At 41.7% G+C, this 16,662-nt stretch overlaps 1 protein-coding gene across 2 annotated transcripts in view; it reads right to left on the reverse strand.

Moving 5' to 3' along the window:
• Positions 1–254: 254 nt before the first annotated feature.
• arhgef39 (Rho guanine nucleotide exchange factor (GEF) 39) overlaps positions 255–16,662 on the reverse strand; it is an 83,410-nt gene continuing 67,002 nt past the window's right edge. For both annotated transcript variants that reach the window (XM_041202051.1, XM_041202052.1), the window contains exons 11-13: positions 10,075–10,207; positions 9,811–9,896; positions 255–1,864 (exon numbers count right to left, since the gene is read on the reverse strand). In XM_041202051.1, the coding sequence (XP_041057985.1) occupies positions 1,807–1,864; positions 9,811–9,896; positions 10,075–10,207 (277 nt within the window). In that variant the 3' untranslated portion in view covers positions 255–1,806. The remainder of the gene's footprint in view (positions 1,865–9,810; positions 9,897–10,074; positions 10,208–16,662) is intronic.

A 16,662-nucleotide genomic window follows, 5' to 3' on the forward strand; every position in this document is an offset into this window, starting at 1 on the left:
TAAAACTCCCTTAACAAAATAATCATTTTAGTCATCTTTTAATCAAATAATGTACTTAAAATATAAATGTTAAGATGTTTGCGCTGCACAGCAGCTTTACATCTGTGTTCATTCAATATTTTCCCCCAATTCTCTATAAGCACAAAAGCTCATCATTTTGGGCTGTGAGTGAAGCATGGCTACATTTTTAGTGAAAATCACACGGATAAGAATGGGTACATGTTGAAAAAATGATGCACACAGCCAAACGATTTTAAAATATTGATGGAAATTTATTGGTCGTTATTATGCAATGCAAATTATTAGCTATTTTGATAATGACTGAGGCAGGATCATTATACAATTAGCACTAATAAAATTGGTGAATGTGCTGCAATTAAGAGCACATAACAATTAAACTATTAATTAAGGCTTCCATTTGGTGACAGAGATATTTGTCTTGGCTCATGGAATGGCCGCTTGGAGACTGCTTGTTAAATAAAGATACATTTGGTATTTTCAACAGCACAAATCAAAATTGCTTTAAGATAGATTTGAATCAGGTTCTTAATCGATCACTTGGACGCTGCTAATGAGCAAATTCAGGTAATTTGTCGATGACTTCACTCTTCCAAATTGTGAGAGAAGTATGATCTTCCACGCGCCGGGTCGGGAAATTTGGGCATTCGTGAAGCTCAATGGGGAGCCAGGGTGGGGGCGCAGGGAGCCAACATTTAGCTCTGTTACATAAAGGCAAATTGGTGTCATTGCAAGCTGCAAAATTCCACACTTAACAACATTTCACTGGCCATTTCCTTCAAAACAATCATTAAGGCTCAATACCAAGTCTACAAAGGTAAGAGCAAATGCAGGTTGCTCTTTGATGGTTCATTTATGTAAAACTGGCAAGTAACACCATACAACCTTTTGGTTATAATCTTGCACATCACTTACAACAAGGAGCATATTTTTGATCTGGTTTAAAGATCGCCATTCATGCCAAATATTTACAGATTTTCAGACTGCTCAGATTTTCAAATTCAACCCATCTCAGTGGGCCTCTACTTCCATTTGCTGTTTTATATTAAAATTGGTTTACACTATAATTGTGCAGGAGAAGGAAATAGGTGGTTACAATTTAGATGAGGAAAGATGGGAGAAAGCTTATGTGGAGCACAAACATCAGTTGGTTGGGCAGAATGGCCTGTTTCTGTGCTATATAACCTTTAGCCTATGTGTGAATGCAGCTCAGCAATCCAAGTTCCCATTAACTTTCATATTGCTCAAGTTGCTGATATGAACAGTCATTCTTATTCCCATTTCAGACTTAACTACCAATAAAGCAACAGTGTTAAGAACAAGTCCTCCCCAACCTCCAAGACCATGGAATTCAACCAACAAACAGAAGATAAGAAATATGATCAAACAGGTCTGAATGATTTGGCACTCGAAGCCCAGTCTGACAGAACTCCAGGGCTAATCCCGATGGAATAGTGAGTTAGCACCTGTGTTAACACAGGCTGCCTGGTTGTCCCTCACTCCCTCCCTATGAGTAGTCCTCATGGTGCTTCACATCACACAACAGCAGCAGGAGGCAGATACTGAGTCACAAAATGAAACCATAGTAGATTTCAAGAGGAGCATCTTCTGTCAATCTGGCCAACTCTTCAGTTATCTCCAAATCATCGGTTTAAGTTTCGACTCCTAGAATATTACTTCAAACCAGACATGTCAGCTTGATTGTGAGGAATCCATGGTAAGATTACAATACTTAAAAAACACTCTACATACAAAATGGTGTCTAGTCCTTGTTGATCAACAGTAACTTTAGAGAATGATACAACTGGTGCCCGTCTGCTCTGTTCTGGGTTCAGCATCCTGATGCCTAGAAAAGTCAAGAGAGGTTTTCCTTAACAAAAATAACTAATGATATAGTTACACAAATTGCTAAACAGGATGCATTGCAAATATTACAAGACGGATGAAATTTGATTCTAGTTTCTTTTGACGACTTTTGCCCCTCTCAAAGTCATCACTTACTTGCTGTGGTTTGGCTCAAAAGTGCTGATCACTTTTTAAGAAACTCACACAATTGTCCACTTCTCACATGTAAGCTTTGGTGAGTATTGGCATGCAATACAGGGGATAGAGAGGGTGCATTGACAGCTGAGCCTGATTTGGCCCTCAACTCACACACATACATATGGAGTTCCAGTATTGCTAACTTTGAGGGTCTGAATGTTGTCTGATTTTCCTCTCCCCAACACAATGACATTAAGGCTAATTGTAGTGATCCTAGTACCACCCTGGCTGAGATGAACCAACGCGAAAATGAGCCTGGGATCTTCTGGCTAAAGAAGGCTCAGCTACTCTCTTGTGTAAACTCAAAGCATTGAGCAGCAGAAACTGTTGCGACGTGACTGCAAATACTTCTTGGGTCATTCTTTCAGAAGACTGAAGCAAAGAACAAAAGTTTTAGCTTTCCTTATGTTGAAAGGTAGAAACAATATTAGTCAATGTTTTCTCACAAACTGTTGGATGAATCTGCTAGGTGTGTAAGCACCTAACTCATATATTCCAAACATTTAACCCTCTCCCTAGGAGTAGACAATCCATGTGTCCAATATATTTTGTTTGCATCTAGAAAAGATCCTGAGGGTCTCTACGATGGTGGCTGTATCGGCCTCCTGCTGTTGCTACTGGAACCAGTTCAAAACAACACTCAAGTCACATTGTCCCAACAGCAGCTTAGGCAGTACCTTTTAAGCAACAAAATTCACAACATTATTAGAAGTCCCAGTGAGTAAGGTTGCCAACCTTTTGGAAGATTTTGCACTGGAAGAATCCAGGAAATCAGGAGCATCAACTAGCGCTCCAGGTAGCATTACAATTATAGTCTTTACTGGTGAGCTTCACAGCTTCAACTGGCTAAACTCCAGCCTGATCAGTAAGTTCACTTTTACCAATCTGCATTCAAGTCCTCCAGGCTTTGATAAATCAACATACAACAAGGGTGTGCATTTCACATTGGGCAGGCCAAAAAGCTACACTATGGACTGGCCGATATTTTGATTTGGAAAATGCCAAGCATGTTGATGATTCACTGTGCTCTTCTGAGTGAATCAGCATAAACCCTAGTTGGTAAGCACATAGGCAGAAACAAATAAACTCTGGCCAGATGATACAGTTCATATTATATGCAAAGTAAGGGCTGTTCTCCTTAGAGCGTACAAGTCTATGAGGAGATTTGATAAGAGGTGCTTAAAATCACTAATGGTCCAGATAAAGTCAAGAGAAATTGTTTCCGGTGGCTGAAGGGCTGATAATCAATGGGCACAGATTTATGATGATTTGCGAAAAAAAGAAGCGACACTAGGAAAATCTTTTTTTATGCAACATGTCGTCAAGACTTGAACTTCACTACCAGTTAGAATAGGAGGTACAGAATCAATTGTAGACTTCAGAGAAATTGGGTAAATACTTGAAGGAGAAAAAATAGGAGGGAAATGGGTAAAGAGTGGAGGAATGGGGCTAACTAGATTGCTCTTTGTAAAAGTCGAGGAAGACTCCATGGGGTGAATGGTCTCCGCTTGATATTATATGATGCTGTAACTACAATCCTCCCTGCACAGAGTTATGCAATGTACTGCTTAGTGTCGCTACCCAGTTACATTGGCTACACCATCTACGGACTATGAACACTATGGGTGCTGCTCCACATGCCCAAGGATGAAAATTCCTGAATTTTCTAGGGCTGACAGAGTGGAGTGTTTTGCTTTTTTTCCCAAACTATTAATTAATCCACTGACAATACTGGAAAAAAAGAAACAGGAACAGGAGTAGGCCAAACAGCTCCTCAAACTTGCTCCATTGTGGCTGACCTTCGACCTCAACTCCACTTTGCTGCCCAATTTCTATATTCCTCGATTCCCTTGGAGTCAAAATATTTATTGATCCCAGCCTTGAACATGCATAATGACTGAGCAAAGGCTAACTGAATACTCAAGAGCTAGGAGTCAATTCAATGTGGTATTGAAAGAGCTGGTCAAGAGCCCCACAAGTATTTTCTTAATTTGTTTTCGGGGTGTGAGGATTGCTGGCAAGGCCAGAATTTATGGTCCATCACTAATTGTCCTTGAGCAATGGTGGTGGAGAACTGCCTCCAACAGAGCTGCTTGCTAGGCAATTTCCAAGGGCAGTTAAGAGTCAACTACATTTGCCATGGGTCTGGAGTCACATGTAGGCCAGACCAGGTAAGGATGGCAGATTTCCTCCCCTGAAGGGAACAGATGCATTTTTACGACAGTCTGGTAGTTTCATGATTATTATTAATGAGGCTAATATTATATCCCAGATTTATTAATTAATTAGATTTAAATTCATGTCACCAGAGTATTAGTCTGGGCCTCTCTAGTCTGGTAAACCTTCTCTGATCTGCTTCCAATGCACTTACATCCTTCCTTAAATCAGGTGACCAATACTGTATACAGTATGCCAGATGTGGTCTTACCACTCCTCTGTATAACTAAAGTGTAACCTCCCTACTTTTGTATTCCATTCTCTTGCAATAAATTATAACATTCTTTTAGCTTTCCTAATTACTTGCTGTACTAGCCTTTTGTGATTCATGCACTAAGTCTTCCAGATCCCTCTGCATCTCAGAGCTCTGCAATCTCTCACCATTTAGATATTATGCCTCTCTTTTATTCTTCCTGCCAAAATGGGCAATTTCACATTTTCCCACATTTTACTTCATTTGTCAGATCTTTGCCCACTCACTTAACCTATCTATATCTTTTTATAGCCTCCTTATGTCCTCTTCACAACTTACTTTCTTACCTATCTTTGTCTCATCAGCAAATTTGGCAACTATCCCTTCCATCCCTTCATCCAAGTCAGTTATATAAATTGTAAATGGTTGAGGTCCCAGCACTGATCCCTGTGGCACACCACTCAATACATCTTGCCAACCTGAAAAGGACCCATTTATGCCTACTCTCTGCTTCCTTTAGCCAGCCAATCTTCTAGTCATGCCAACATGTTACCCTGTATATCATGAGCTTTTATTTTACGCAATAACCTCTGATGTGGCACTTTGTCAAATGCCTTCTGGAAATCTAGGTACAGTACATCCACCGGTTCCCCTTTATGTACAGCACCTGATACTTCTTCAAAGAACTCCAATAAGTTGGTTAAACTTGATTTTCCTTTCACAAAACCATGTTGACTCTGCCTGATTGCCTTGAGCTTATCCAAGTGCCTTACTACAACTTCCTTAATAAAAGCTTTTAATACTTTCCCTATGAGAGATGTTAAGCTAACTGGCCTGTAGTTTCCCACTTTCTGAATAGTGGGGTTACATTTGCTATCATTCAATCTAATGGGACCTTCCCCGAATCTAGGAATATTTGGCCAATTAAAACCAATGCATCAACTATTTCACTAGCCAGTTCTTTTAAGACCCTAGGATGTAGTCTATCAGGACCCCGGCATTTGTCAGACTGCAGCTCCAGTGACTTGCTCAGTATCAGTTCTCTGGTGATTGTAATTTTCCTGAGTTCCTCCCTCCCTTCCATTTCCTGATTTATAACAGCTTCTGGGGTATTACTTGTATCCTCTATAGTGAAGACTGATGCAAAATACCTGTTCAATTCATCTGCCATCTCCCTGTTTTCCATTTTCAATTCTCCAGTCTCAATTTCTATAACACCAACTCTCACTTTGTTAACTTGTTTCTTTTTTAAATATTTATAGAAACTCTTACTATCTGTTTTTATACTTCTGGATAGCTTTCTCTCATACTCTAATTTTTCCCTTCTCATTAATCTCTTAGTCATCTTTTGATGTTCCTCATATTCTGTCCAATCTTCTGACCATCCACCTGTCTTTGCACCATTATATGCTTCTTCTTTAAGTTTGATACTATCTTTAACCTTTCTACTTAACCACAGATCGTGCATCCGTCCCTTGGATATTTTCTTGCTTGTTGGAATGTATCTATTCTGCGTATTCTGAAATATCCCTTTAAATGTTTGCCACTGTATCTCTATTGACCTACCCCTTAACCTAATTTGCCAATTCATTTCAGCCAGCTCTGCTTTCATGCCCTCATAATTATCCTTATTTAAGTTTGAAAACATGGTATCGGACCCACTCCTCTCTCCCTCAAGCTAAATGTAAAATTCAATCATATTATGGTTGTTGCTATCTAGGGGCGACTTCACTATGAGATCATTAATTAATCCCATCTCCCTGCACAATACCAGGTCTAGTATAGCCTGCTCACTGGTTGGTTTCAGAACATGCTTTTCCAAGAAACAATCCCGAAAACATTCTATGATCTCATCTAGGCTACCTCTGCTCATATGGCTTTTCTAGTCTATATATAGATTAAAACCTTCCATGATTATCGTGCCTTTCTGATAAGTTCCAATTATTTCTTCCTTTATGCTCCACCCTACCATGTGGTTACTGTTATGGGGGCCTGTACACCACTCCCACAAGTGGCTTCTTGTCTTTATCATTTCTCATCTCTACCCAAACCATTTCCACATCCTGGTTTCCTAAACTTAGGTCATCCCTCTCTATTGGGCTAATACCATCATTAACTAACAGAGCCACCCCACCACCTTTTCCTCACTTCCTGTCCTTCCTAAATATTCTGCACTCTTCAATATTCAGGTCCCAAATCCATGTCCTCCTGCAGCCATGTCTCCATAATGCCTATCAAATCGTACTTATTTATTTCTATGTGTACTCTCAGTTCATCTGTTTAGTTTTGAGTGCTTCGTGAATTCAGATACAGAGCCTTTAGTTTTATCCTTTAATTCTTTTTATAACTTCTAGTCTCATCTGTTGATTTACTGTTGGATTTGCATTCTCTAACCCCTCCTATCATGGTCAGTTTTTCATTTCCTGTGATATACCTTTTTCTTTTGCCTTGCCTCTACTCTTTGATTTACTACATCTTCCAAACTTTGATCACATGCCCCCACTACTTAGTTTAAAACCCTCTCTACTTCCCTAGTTATGCGGCTCACAAAAACACTGGTTCCAGCACGGTTCAGGTGTAGACCGTCCCAACAGTACAGATCTCACTTTCCCCAGTACTGGTGCCAATGCCCCACAAACCAGAACGCACTTCTCCCACACTGGTCTTTGAACCATGCTTTCATCTCCCTAATCTGATTTGTTCTATGCCAATTTGCACGTGGCTCAGGTAACAATCTAGAGATTGACCTTTGAGGTTCTGCTTCTTAATTTGGTGCCAAGATCCTCATATTGGCTATGCTGAACCCCCTTTCTTGTCCTGCCTATGTCATTGATACCTACATGGTCCACGACAACTGGGTCCTCCCCCTCCCACTGCAAGTTCCCCTCCAGTCCTGAGCAGGTGTCCTGACCCTGGCACCCCAGCCGTCTGGACTCACCCTCTTTACTGCAGAGGACAGTGCCAATCCCTCTAGCTATACTGTCCCCTATTACCACTACATTCCTCATTACTCCCCCTGCTCGAATGGGCTTCCTGTACCTCGGTGCCATGGCCAGTTAGCTCATCGACCTTGCAGCCCCCAGTCTCATCCAAACAAGCTGAAAAAAACTCAAACCTGTTGGACAATTGCAAGGGCTGAGGCTTCTGCACTCCTGCCCTCTGGGTCCCCTTGCCTGCCTCACTTGCAGTCACACCGTCCTGTTCCTGACCAAATCAGAAGACCCTATCCTGTGGGGTGTGACCGCCACCTGGAATAAAGTGTCCAGGTAACTTTCCCCCTCCCTGATATGCCGCAGTGTCTGCAGCTCAGCCTCTAGCTCGATAACTCTGAGCCGAAGTTCTTGCAGCCACAAGAAACTTACTGCAGATGCGTTTGTCCTGGATCACACTGGTATTCAGCAGCTCCCACATCCTGTAATCGCAGCACATCACCTGCCCAGCCATCTCCAATATGTGCTAATTAATTAACTGCGAATTAATTTATAATTAATAAAGCCTACACCCCCAATAGGTTTTGGCACTGCCAGTAAACTTTAAAATAATGATAAAACAATACAGTACTTACAGTTTCTAATAATACCAGTTACTGATTTACCTGCTCCTTCTGCTGCCCCAAAGTGGAAATCAAATACTGGAGGCTGAAAAGAGTACAAGAAAAAAAGACACCTCCTCCCCACCCTTCACCTAGTCCCCACTCAGCACACTTTACTTCCTGCAGTAAACCTTACCTAAAGCATCTCTTTCCCCTATGCACTGAATTCCTGCTTTGAACCAAATTCCCAAGTATATGCACTTGGCCTTTATGTCACTCAGGCGCAGTCACCCTCACTGACCATGCGCCTCTTACCGACTGTATGCTTTGAAAAGTCCCATTCTTATATAGAGCTGTGATGAGTCACTCTCTAGCTTGGCTTCCTGCTATAGTAATCAAAACGTATTCAGGCAAAGGCTTTCAGGTGATTGACAGAAAACTGCCACTATCAGGCAGCTGCCTATCTAACTGGGCAGTTTGACTTATTAAAGGCTATTAGTTGTGGGTCAGAATCTGACTCTTACTCTAAAATTAAACCTGAAAAAGATTTACCTGAAAGGTTCCATGGATGGGTTTTATGTGGCTTGGCAGCTTTTCTTAGATTACTTTGAGGAACTACAGTTCTCTACTTTCATATAACTGAACTTAATTAGGTTGTATGTATTATATCAGGTGAAACTATATCGGACCTACGATTGTTGTTGATTTTCTTACTATTTACTATTAGGGAGGGTGCGCTGGGGAGGGCTATTTTTCTCTTTCCTTTTTCTTCTTATTCCCCCTGCTTCTCTTTTCCTTTCTTTCTCTTTCAAATGTGAGTGTACTGAATTATTGCTCTACTGTAAGCTTTTTTTGGTACGCTTACTCATTATGACTTGTTAAAAAATATATTTTAAATAAAAAATTAATTATAAAAAAACAAGAAAGAAAAATATTTACCTGTTGAATTCCCACTTTGAAACAAATTCCCAATTATACTCACTCGACCTCTGCCTCACTCAACTGACATCTCCCTCATTGCCCATGCAACCTTACTGAACTTTACTTTTGATTACTAGTCCAGCGAAAATACCACTGTGCCATCGCCTGTGGTACGGAAGCCGGCGCTGCAGATACTGCGGTCCGGAACTGGGCGCTGCAGATACTGCGGTCCGGAACCGGGCGCTGCAGATACTGCGGTCCGGAACCGGGCGCTGCAGATACTGCGGTCCGGAACCGGGCGCTGCAGATACTGCGGTCCGGAACCGGGCGCTGCAGATACTGCGGTCCGGAACCGGGCGCTGCAGATACTGCGGTCCGGAACCGGGCGCTGCAGATACTGCGGTCCGGAACCGGGCGCTGCAGATACTGCGGTCCGGAACCGGGCGCTGCAGATACTGCGGTCCGGAACCGGGCGCTGCAGATACTGCAGTCTATAAGCCGGCAGTGCAGATACTGCAGTCTCAAATTAGCATTGCAGATGAGAAGCCAGCACCACAGATATGGGAGCGTAGAAACCAGCAGTGCAGATATTGCAGAATTGAAACCGGCACTGCCAGACTTAAATGAAGGATCAAATTCAGATGTGTGTTCTTTGGAGCCACCTAGTGGAAATATTGTCAATGTTCAGAATAGTCTTTAAGTGCTTAAATATTCAGTAAACCTTTCATCCAAAGAAGCTGCTTTAAGTTCAAAAGAGTACGTTGAATACACTTGTGGGATATAGGATCATTGCAATAGCGTGAGTACATTCAGAGAAAGAGCAAAACAGCACACTGTGCAATAACACAAAAACTTTCAAACAAAGGATTGGTTGATATTACAGTACCTCATAGTGGCATTTGGCTCAAGTCTGATTCGTTTCGCTGTTGTCCCTTCATTCATAGGTTGGCTGTTTGCGTTCATGTCCTTCACCTGGTGTTGACCAGAAGTGGGAAAATAGATCACTTACTCAATGGGAGTTTTAACATTGCACCACCTATGGTAATCTGTTACTCACATGCTTCCTTCAGTGACAATAAATTAATTCAAAAAGTCATCCCTTGGAAGTGGCAGCTTTTAGTGTTCTACATTTCCAGAAATGAATTCTTACCAAGCTTCTCTTGCTTCCACTATTAGGGGTAATCGAGGTGGTTTCCGATAGTGTTAAGTTTTTGGCTGACCGTATGGGCCTTCTTGCTAGGTTATCCTTCCTCTGTATGATGATAGATCGGGATCTCAGCTGTCTGTGGCATTACGAGTAAAAAGAAAGTTCGATCAGTAATAAGTTGTTGCATCTCTTCTGCCTGCTCAATACTGCCAAAAATGAGATCGGCCATAGAGAAGATGTTAAGCTGCATATTTCAGGCAGGTCGTCGCCACATTAGGGTTTAAACGGTTTCTTCAGGTCATTAACCTTCACTTTTGGAAGGTCATAACCTTCACTTTGGAAGGTCAAAACTCAATTCCAACTCACAGGATGACAATAAGGTTTCTGATATTAGGGTCCAAGTAAAGGTTTCTGGAATTTGATTCTGAACTAGGTGTCTATTCTGAAAGCCAGTGAGATGGTCACCTTTCTATAATGGACACTAACACCCCCTCGAGAATTACATGGAGTTTCCACCTTCCACTTCTCAGGACATCCCCAAATGGCTTTGCAACCACTACATTTCTTTTGGATTCCAGTCACTTATTTTGCAGGTATACACAGCAATCAAATTCTGCACAGCAAGATCCCACAAACAGCTTGATGAGATGGAGATAGTATCAAACTTAAAAGGAAAAGCATTTGGTTGCGCATAGGCAGGTGGCAGGGTCAGAAGATTGGACAGAATATAAGGAACAGCAAAGAACGAGAAAAGAAGGAGGAGGGAAAAATTACAGTATGAGAGAAAGCTAGCCAGAAATATAAAAACAGATAGTAAGAGTTTTTATAAATATTTTAAAACGAAACAAGTTAACAAAGTGAATATTGGTCCTACAGAATGTGAGTCTGGAGAACTGATAATGGAAAACAGGGAGATGACAGATGAATTGACTGGGTATCTTACATCAGTCTTCACTATAGAGGATACAAGTAACATCCCAAAGCAGCTATAAACCCGGAAATGGAAGTGGGGAGGAAGTCACGAAAATTATAGTCCCCAGACAAGTGATACTGAGTAAAATGTTGGAGCTGTGGGCTGACAAGAGCTCGGGTCCTGATGGACTTCATCCTAGGGTCTTAAAAGAAGTGTCTAGTGAGATAGTTGATGCATTGGTTTTAATTTTCCAAAACACCCTAGATTCAGGGAAGGTTCCATCACATTGGAAAACAGCAAATGTAACTCCACTATTCATAAAGCGAGGAAGACAGAGAGTGGGAAACAACAGGCGAAACAAGTTAACAAAGTGAATATTGGTCCTACAGAAAGTGAGTCTGGAGAACTGATAATGGAAAACAGATGAATTGACTGGGTATCTTACATCAGTCTTCACTATAGAGGATACAAGTAACATCCCAAAGCTTAACATCTGTCGTAGGAAAAACATTAAAAGCAATTACTAAAGAAGTTATAGCAGGGCACTTGGATAAGCTCAAGATCATTGGGCAGAGTCAACATGGTTTTGTGAAAGGGAAATGGTGTTTATCCAACTTATTGGAGTTCTTTGAGGAAGTAACATGTGCTGTGGATAAAGGGGAACCGGTGGATGTACTGTACTTAGACTTCCAAAAGGCATTTGATAAGGTGCCACATCAAAGGTTACTGTGGAAAATAAAAGCTCACAGTATAGGGGGTAACATATTGGCATGGATAGAAGATTGGCTGGCTAACAGAAAGCAGAGAGTAGGCATAAATGGGTCTTTCAGGTTGGCAAGATGTAACGAGTCGTGTGCCACTGGGATCAGTGCTGGGACCTCAACTGTTAACAATTTACATAAATGACTTGGATGAAGGGATGGTTGCCAAATTTGCTGATAACACAGACAGGTAGGAAAGTAAGTTATGAAGAGGACATAAGGAGGCTATAAAAAGATAATAGATAGGTTAAGTGAGTGGACAAAGATCTGAGAAATGGAGTAAAATGTGGGAACATGTGAAATTGCCCATTTTGGCAGGAAGAATAAAAGAGAGGCATAATATCTAAATGGTGAGAGATTGCAGAGCTCTGAGGTGAAAGAGGTTTGGGTATCCTAGTGCCTGAATTGCAAAAGGCTAGTATGTAGGTACAGTAAGTAAGTAGGAAAGATAATAGAATGTTATCATTTATTGCGATGAGAATTGAATACAAAAGTAGGGAGGTTATGCTTCAGTTGTACAGGGCATTAGTGAGTCTGGATCTGGAGTACTGTGTACAGTATGGTCACTCTATTAAAGGAAGGATGTAAATGTGTTGGAAGCAGTTCGGAGAAGGTTTACCAGACTAATACCTTGAATGAGTGGATTGTTTATGAGGAAAGATTGGACAGACTAGGCTTGTATCAGCTGGAGTTTAGAAGAGTAAGAGGCGACTTAATTGAAACATATAAGATCCTGAGGAGTTTTGACAGGGTGGATGTGGAGACGATGTTTCTTCTTGTGGGAGAATCTAGAATCAGGGTTTAAAAATAAGGGGTCACCCATTTAAAACAGAGATGAGGTGAAATCTTTTCACTCAGAGTTGAGAGACTTTGGAACCCTCTCCTGAAAAGGTGGTGGTAGCAGAGTCTTTGAATATTTTTAAGGCAGAACTAGATAGATTCTTGGTAAGCAAGGGGGCAATAGGTTATAGGGGGTAGATGAAGTACAGATTTGAGGTTATTATCAGACCAGCCATGATCTTATTGAATGGTGGAGCAGGCTCGAGAGGCTGAATGGCCTACTCCTGCTCCTGGTTTGTATGAATGCCCAGTTAATGTGTCTTGATGGTTTTGATAGGGAGAATTGGATCTTGGCCAGGACTGAGAGGATGCCACTGCTTCCTGATAACTAAATGTCTCTGGAACCTTTTCATCCACCTAAGTGGGTCTTCGGTTTAACATCTCTTGTGATATCTGTTGCACGTTGTGTTGGTAGCACACTAGTCTCTGAATCACATTGGAACACCACCACTTGGAAATTCACCTCCAAGCCACTCACCATCCTGACTTGGAAATATATCGTTATTCCTCACTGTTGCAGGGTCGAAATCCTGGAACGCCCTCCCTAACTGCACTGTGGGTGTACCTACACCACATGGACTGCAGCATTTCAAGAAGGCAGCTCACCACCACCTTCTCAAGGGCAACTAGGGATGGGCAATAAATGCTGGCCCAGCCAGCGAAGCCCACATCCCATGAATGAATTTTAAAAAACTCAGGCAGTGAAACACTTCCTCCAGTATAGTACTGGAGGATCAGCCTAGATTATACGCTCAAATCCTGGAGTGGGGTAAGCTCTCAAAGATAAGAGTGTTATCACCGAGGCAAGTTGACACTCAAAGAAAACAACTATGTCAAACGTGAAATCAATATTTACGTTATGCTTCTTTACTGTTATCTGCAGGCAAAGGAAAGTAAGCCATTTTATCAAGCTTATTCCAATACAGGGGGTTCAATTCCAGCTTTAAAAGGTAAGGTAGTTGAGTAGTTACGTTGCTGGGCTAGTATTGCCCAGAATGAGAGTTCAAATCCTAGCATGGCAGTTTGAGAATTTAAATTCAGCTCCAAAGTAAAATCTGGAAATAATTTGAAGTCAGTAAGAGCTGCCTGAGTGTTGTAAAAATTAAACTAGTTTGCTAATGCCCTTTAGGGAAGGAAACATGCTGCTTTTACCTGGTTTGACACATACCTGACTCCAGTCCCTCACCAATTTGATCAACTCTTCATTGTCCTCTCAACTGGTCAAACAAGAATCATGTGGACTACTACACTTCAAGACAAGGCCCACCCGCACCTTAGCGGTGAAAAGGGGGGACGGACAATAAATGCCACCCTTGCCCCGAAGCCCAAAGCCTGAGACTTAATTAAGAATAAAACCACCCTTATCTTTCTCGGTTTTTGAATCTGCTTTTTCTGAACCCTGACTGCACTCATTTGCTGAGGCTTTACAGGTGATTCTGCGATTGAGCGGGGAGTGAGGTTCAGAGCAGGGAGTGAAGTTCAGAGCGAGCGTGCTTTAGCTAACTGTCGACTGTCATCTGCAATTTTCAGTGAGGTGCTCCCTATGAGTACTGCCCTCTGCTTGGAGAGCTGGATTGCAGTTATCCAGTTACTTAGACTGCCCAATTGGGACTGATTACAGCAAACCCCTTGGCCTAGAGCAACTCATTCAAAATGTCAAGTCCAAGGCTCTGACCTTTGTAATTACAAGTGTCAAATACAAGGTATTCATATTCTGCCTGAAAATTCTGAGGGTATCATCACACTCATTCCTGGATTATTGGTTCCAGTCTCTGATGGAAACCCTACTGAACTGACAATCAGCTGCTTTGCAACACAGAACTTGAATGTTGCTGATTGCCCATACGTCTCAACTATTGGCTGATCAAACCAAACAACATATTCCTTTGGTTATCTGTGATAGGCAGAGTACAGGCCATACTCAACCAGCTCGTGCTTACAAAACCCAAAACAAAACTTCTATCTTTAGATACGATTCCATGATTGGGCAGCACTTGCTGGGCAATCCTGAGTGCACTAATTGTTACATTAATAATCAATTTAAGATAATCGTCGATCTTGTAACATGGCTCATTTACACTGCCTAGAAGTGACACACATTCATACACAAGGACCCATTGTCTGCAAACAAAACCTGTTCAAACCTTGCACTTTTTTGAATTACCTGGAGCTTGGAGAGTCTTAAGTTCCCCGTTGCTTTCTCCATTGCACTGCTTTGGCCAATCAGAATCAATTTGCCAACCAATCTCTCTAGTATAAATTGTAATGCTCGTTTGAAATTTGGTATTCTTGTGTTTGTCCTGATTAGCGAAAGATGAAAAGCTTTGGCAACATGTCTCTCTTTTCACTGATATGACAATCTTTGGCTGGAAACTAAAAATGTGCACTTTCTTGCCCATGAGCAGAAGAAAGTATAAAGAGCGGAGGATGGGAGGAGCTTAAAGTGATCATGGGAGGCAACAAAGGGATTGGATCATGGTGACCAATGAAAATCGTTTGGATAGATAAATGCACTGAAGGATGGAGAGAACAAATGAAGAATCAATTCTTCCTTCAAAGCTGATCATAGTAATTCCTTTCTTAAGAAGGGATATCTAAATAGCTATTTCGTACATACGACATGAGTCTTGTGTAACTGAAGATGATGCACCTTCTTTAATTACCAACAAGCTCCACCTTGGACATATTTTACTTCCCTTCAATAAGAAACATCCTTCCTCGCCTAGTATTGATCCCAGTACACAAAGATGAAGACGCTACGGTGGAGAATGAAGAGTTAAGTTCAACTTCACAGACAAAAAAAAACAGATTAAAACATCAGGTTAGTCATGGTGGAAGGGGCACCAAGCCTTGTCTTTCTAAGTATCTTTCAGTAAATACAAAGGCAAAATTACTACTGGCTGAAAAGTTGGTCGTGTCTCTGATTTGTCTACTTGGCCATTGTGCACAATGAATTCCTTTTGGGATGGGTGTCTAATGTAGCCATTCTGCACTATTAATTGCCTGCATTCAGCAACAAGATGAATGGTCAGCTAACTATTTTTGACAGAGTTGGGTATGGAAGAAATGTGGGTCTGGGCATGATGAAGACTTTTTAGTCACCTTCAAATGGTGTCATGGGGAGTGGGGAGTCAAGGAGGGTAGTTGGGGAGTCCAGTAGGGGCTCGGGTCAGTACCATAGTTACTCAGGAGTTAGAAGTGGTTTTAATTCTAACTTTTACAGAGTAACCATTCTGGTAAGACAGTTGGACCCATCCGAAGCAGCAGTTTAAATCAGAGTATTGAATGGTTTCTGGTGCAGGGTAATTGCCCGTCAGAACTTTGAACCTCCTGGGCAATTGCCATGCAATCCCTTGCAGGGGGACTTCCGGGGCGGACTGCCAGTGCATTTTTGGGGTACCTCCCTCATGTGGCGCCTCAGAGAACGGAAGTTATGATTAAACTTTAACTTGGGAAACAAAGCATTTTAAACTTATTAGTTAAACCGTGGCAGTGTTTAAGAGGAGCTGAATTTGGCCAAGTAAGGGAGATAGGGGAGGTCAGCTACGAATAACGCCACCAGTCCCACATGAAGTGCAAGCATCACACTGAAAGGGAGCATGGATTGGGGAATTTGTGCTCCAGTCTCGTCTATAGCCACACACTCTCTGATGGAGAATGGATAGGTGAATTTACCCAATAGCTTCCACTTGGTAAAGTTTTAAAGGGAACAGGATCACAAAATGATTTCCTCTTCGGATATTGTCATTTGTCACATGGTACAAGGAGGTAAAGTTAACAAAAGACTTGTAGTACTGCAGTACAATGGGGGATGGTGGCATAATGGTAATGTCACTGGACTAGTAATTCAGAGACCTAGGCTGCTGCTCTGGGGATGTAAGTTCAAATCCCACCACAACAGCTGGTGGAATTTAAATTCAATTAATAAATCTGGAATAGTCTCAGCAACGGTGACCATGAAACTATCATCAATTGTTGTTAAAAAATAAAACCATCTGGTTCACTAATGTGCTGGAGGGAAGGAAATCTGCCACCCTTACCCAGTCTGGCTTACATGTGACTCCAGGCTCTCAGCAA

This window comes from Carcharodon carcharias, chromosome 13 (genome assembly GCF_017639515.1).
Source record: "Carcharodon carcharias isolate sCarCar2 chromosome 13, sCarCar2.pri, whole genome shotgun sequence".
Lineage (NCBI taxonomy): Eukaryota > Metazoa > Chordata > Chondrichthyes > Lamniformes > Lamnidae > Carcharodon > Carcharodon carcharias.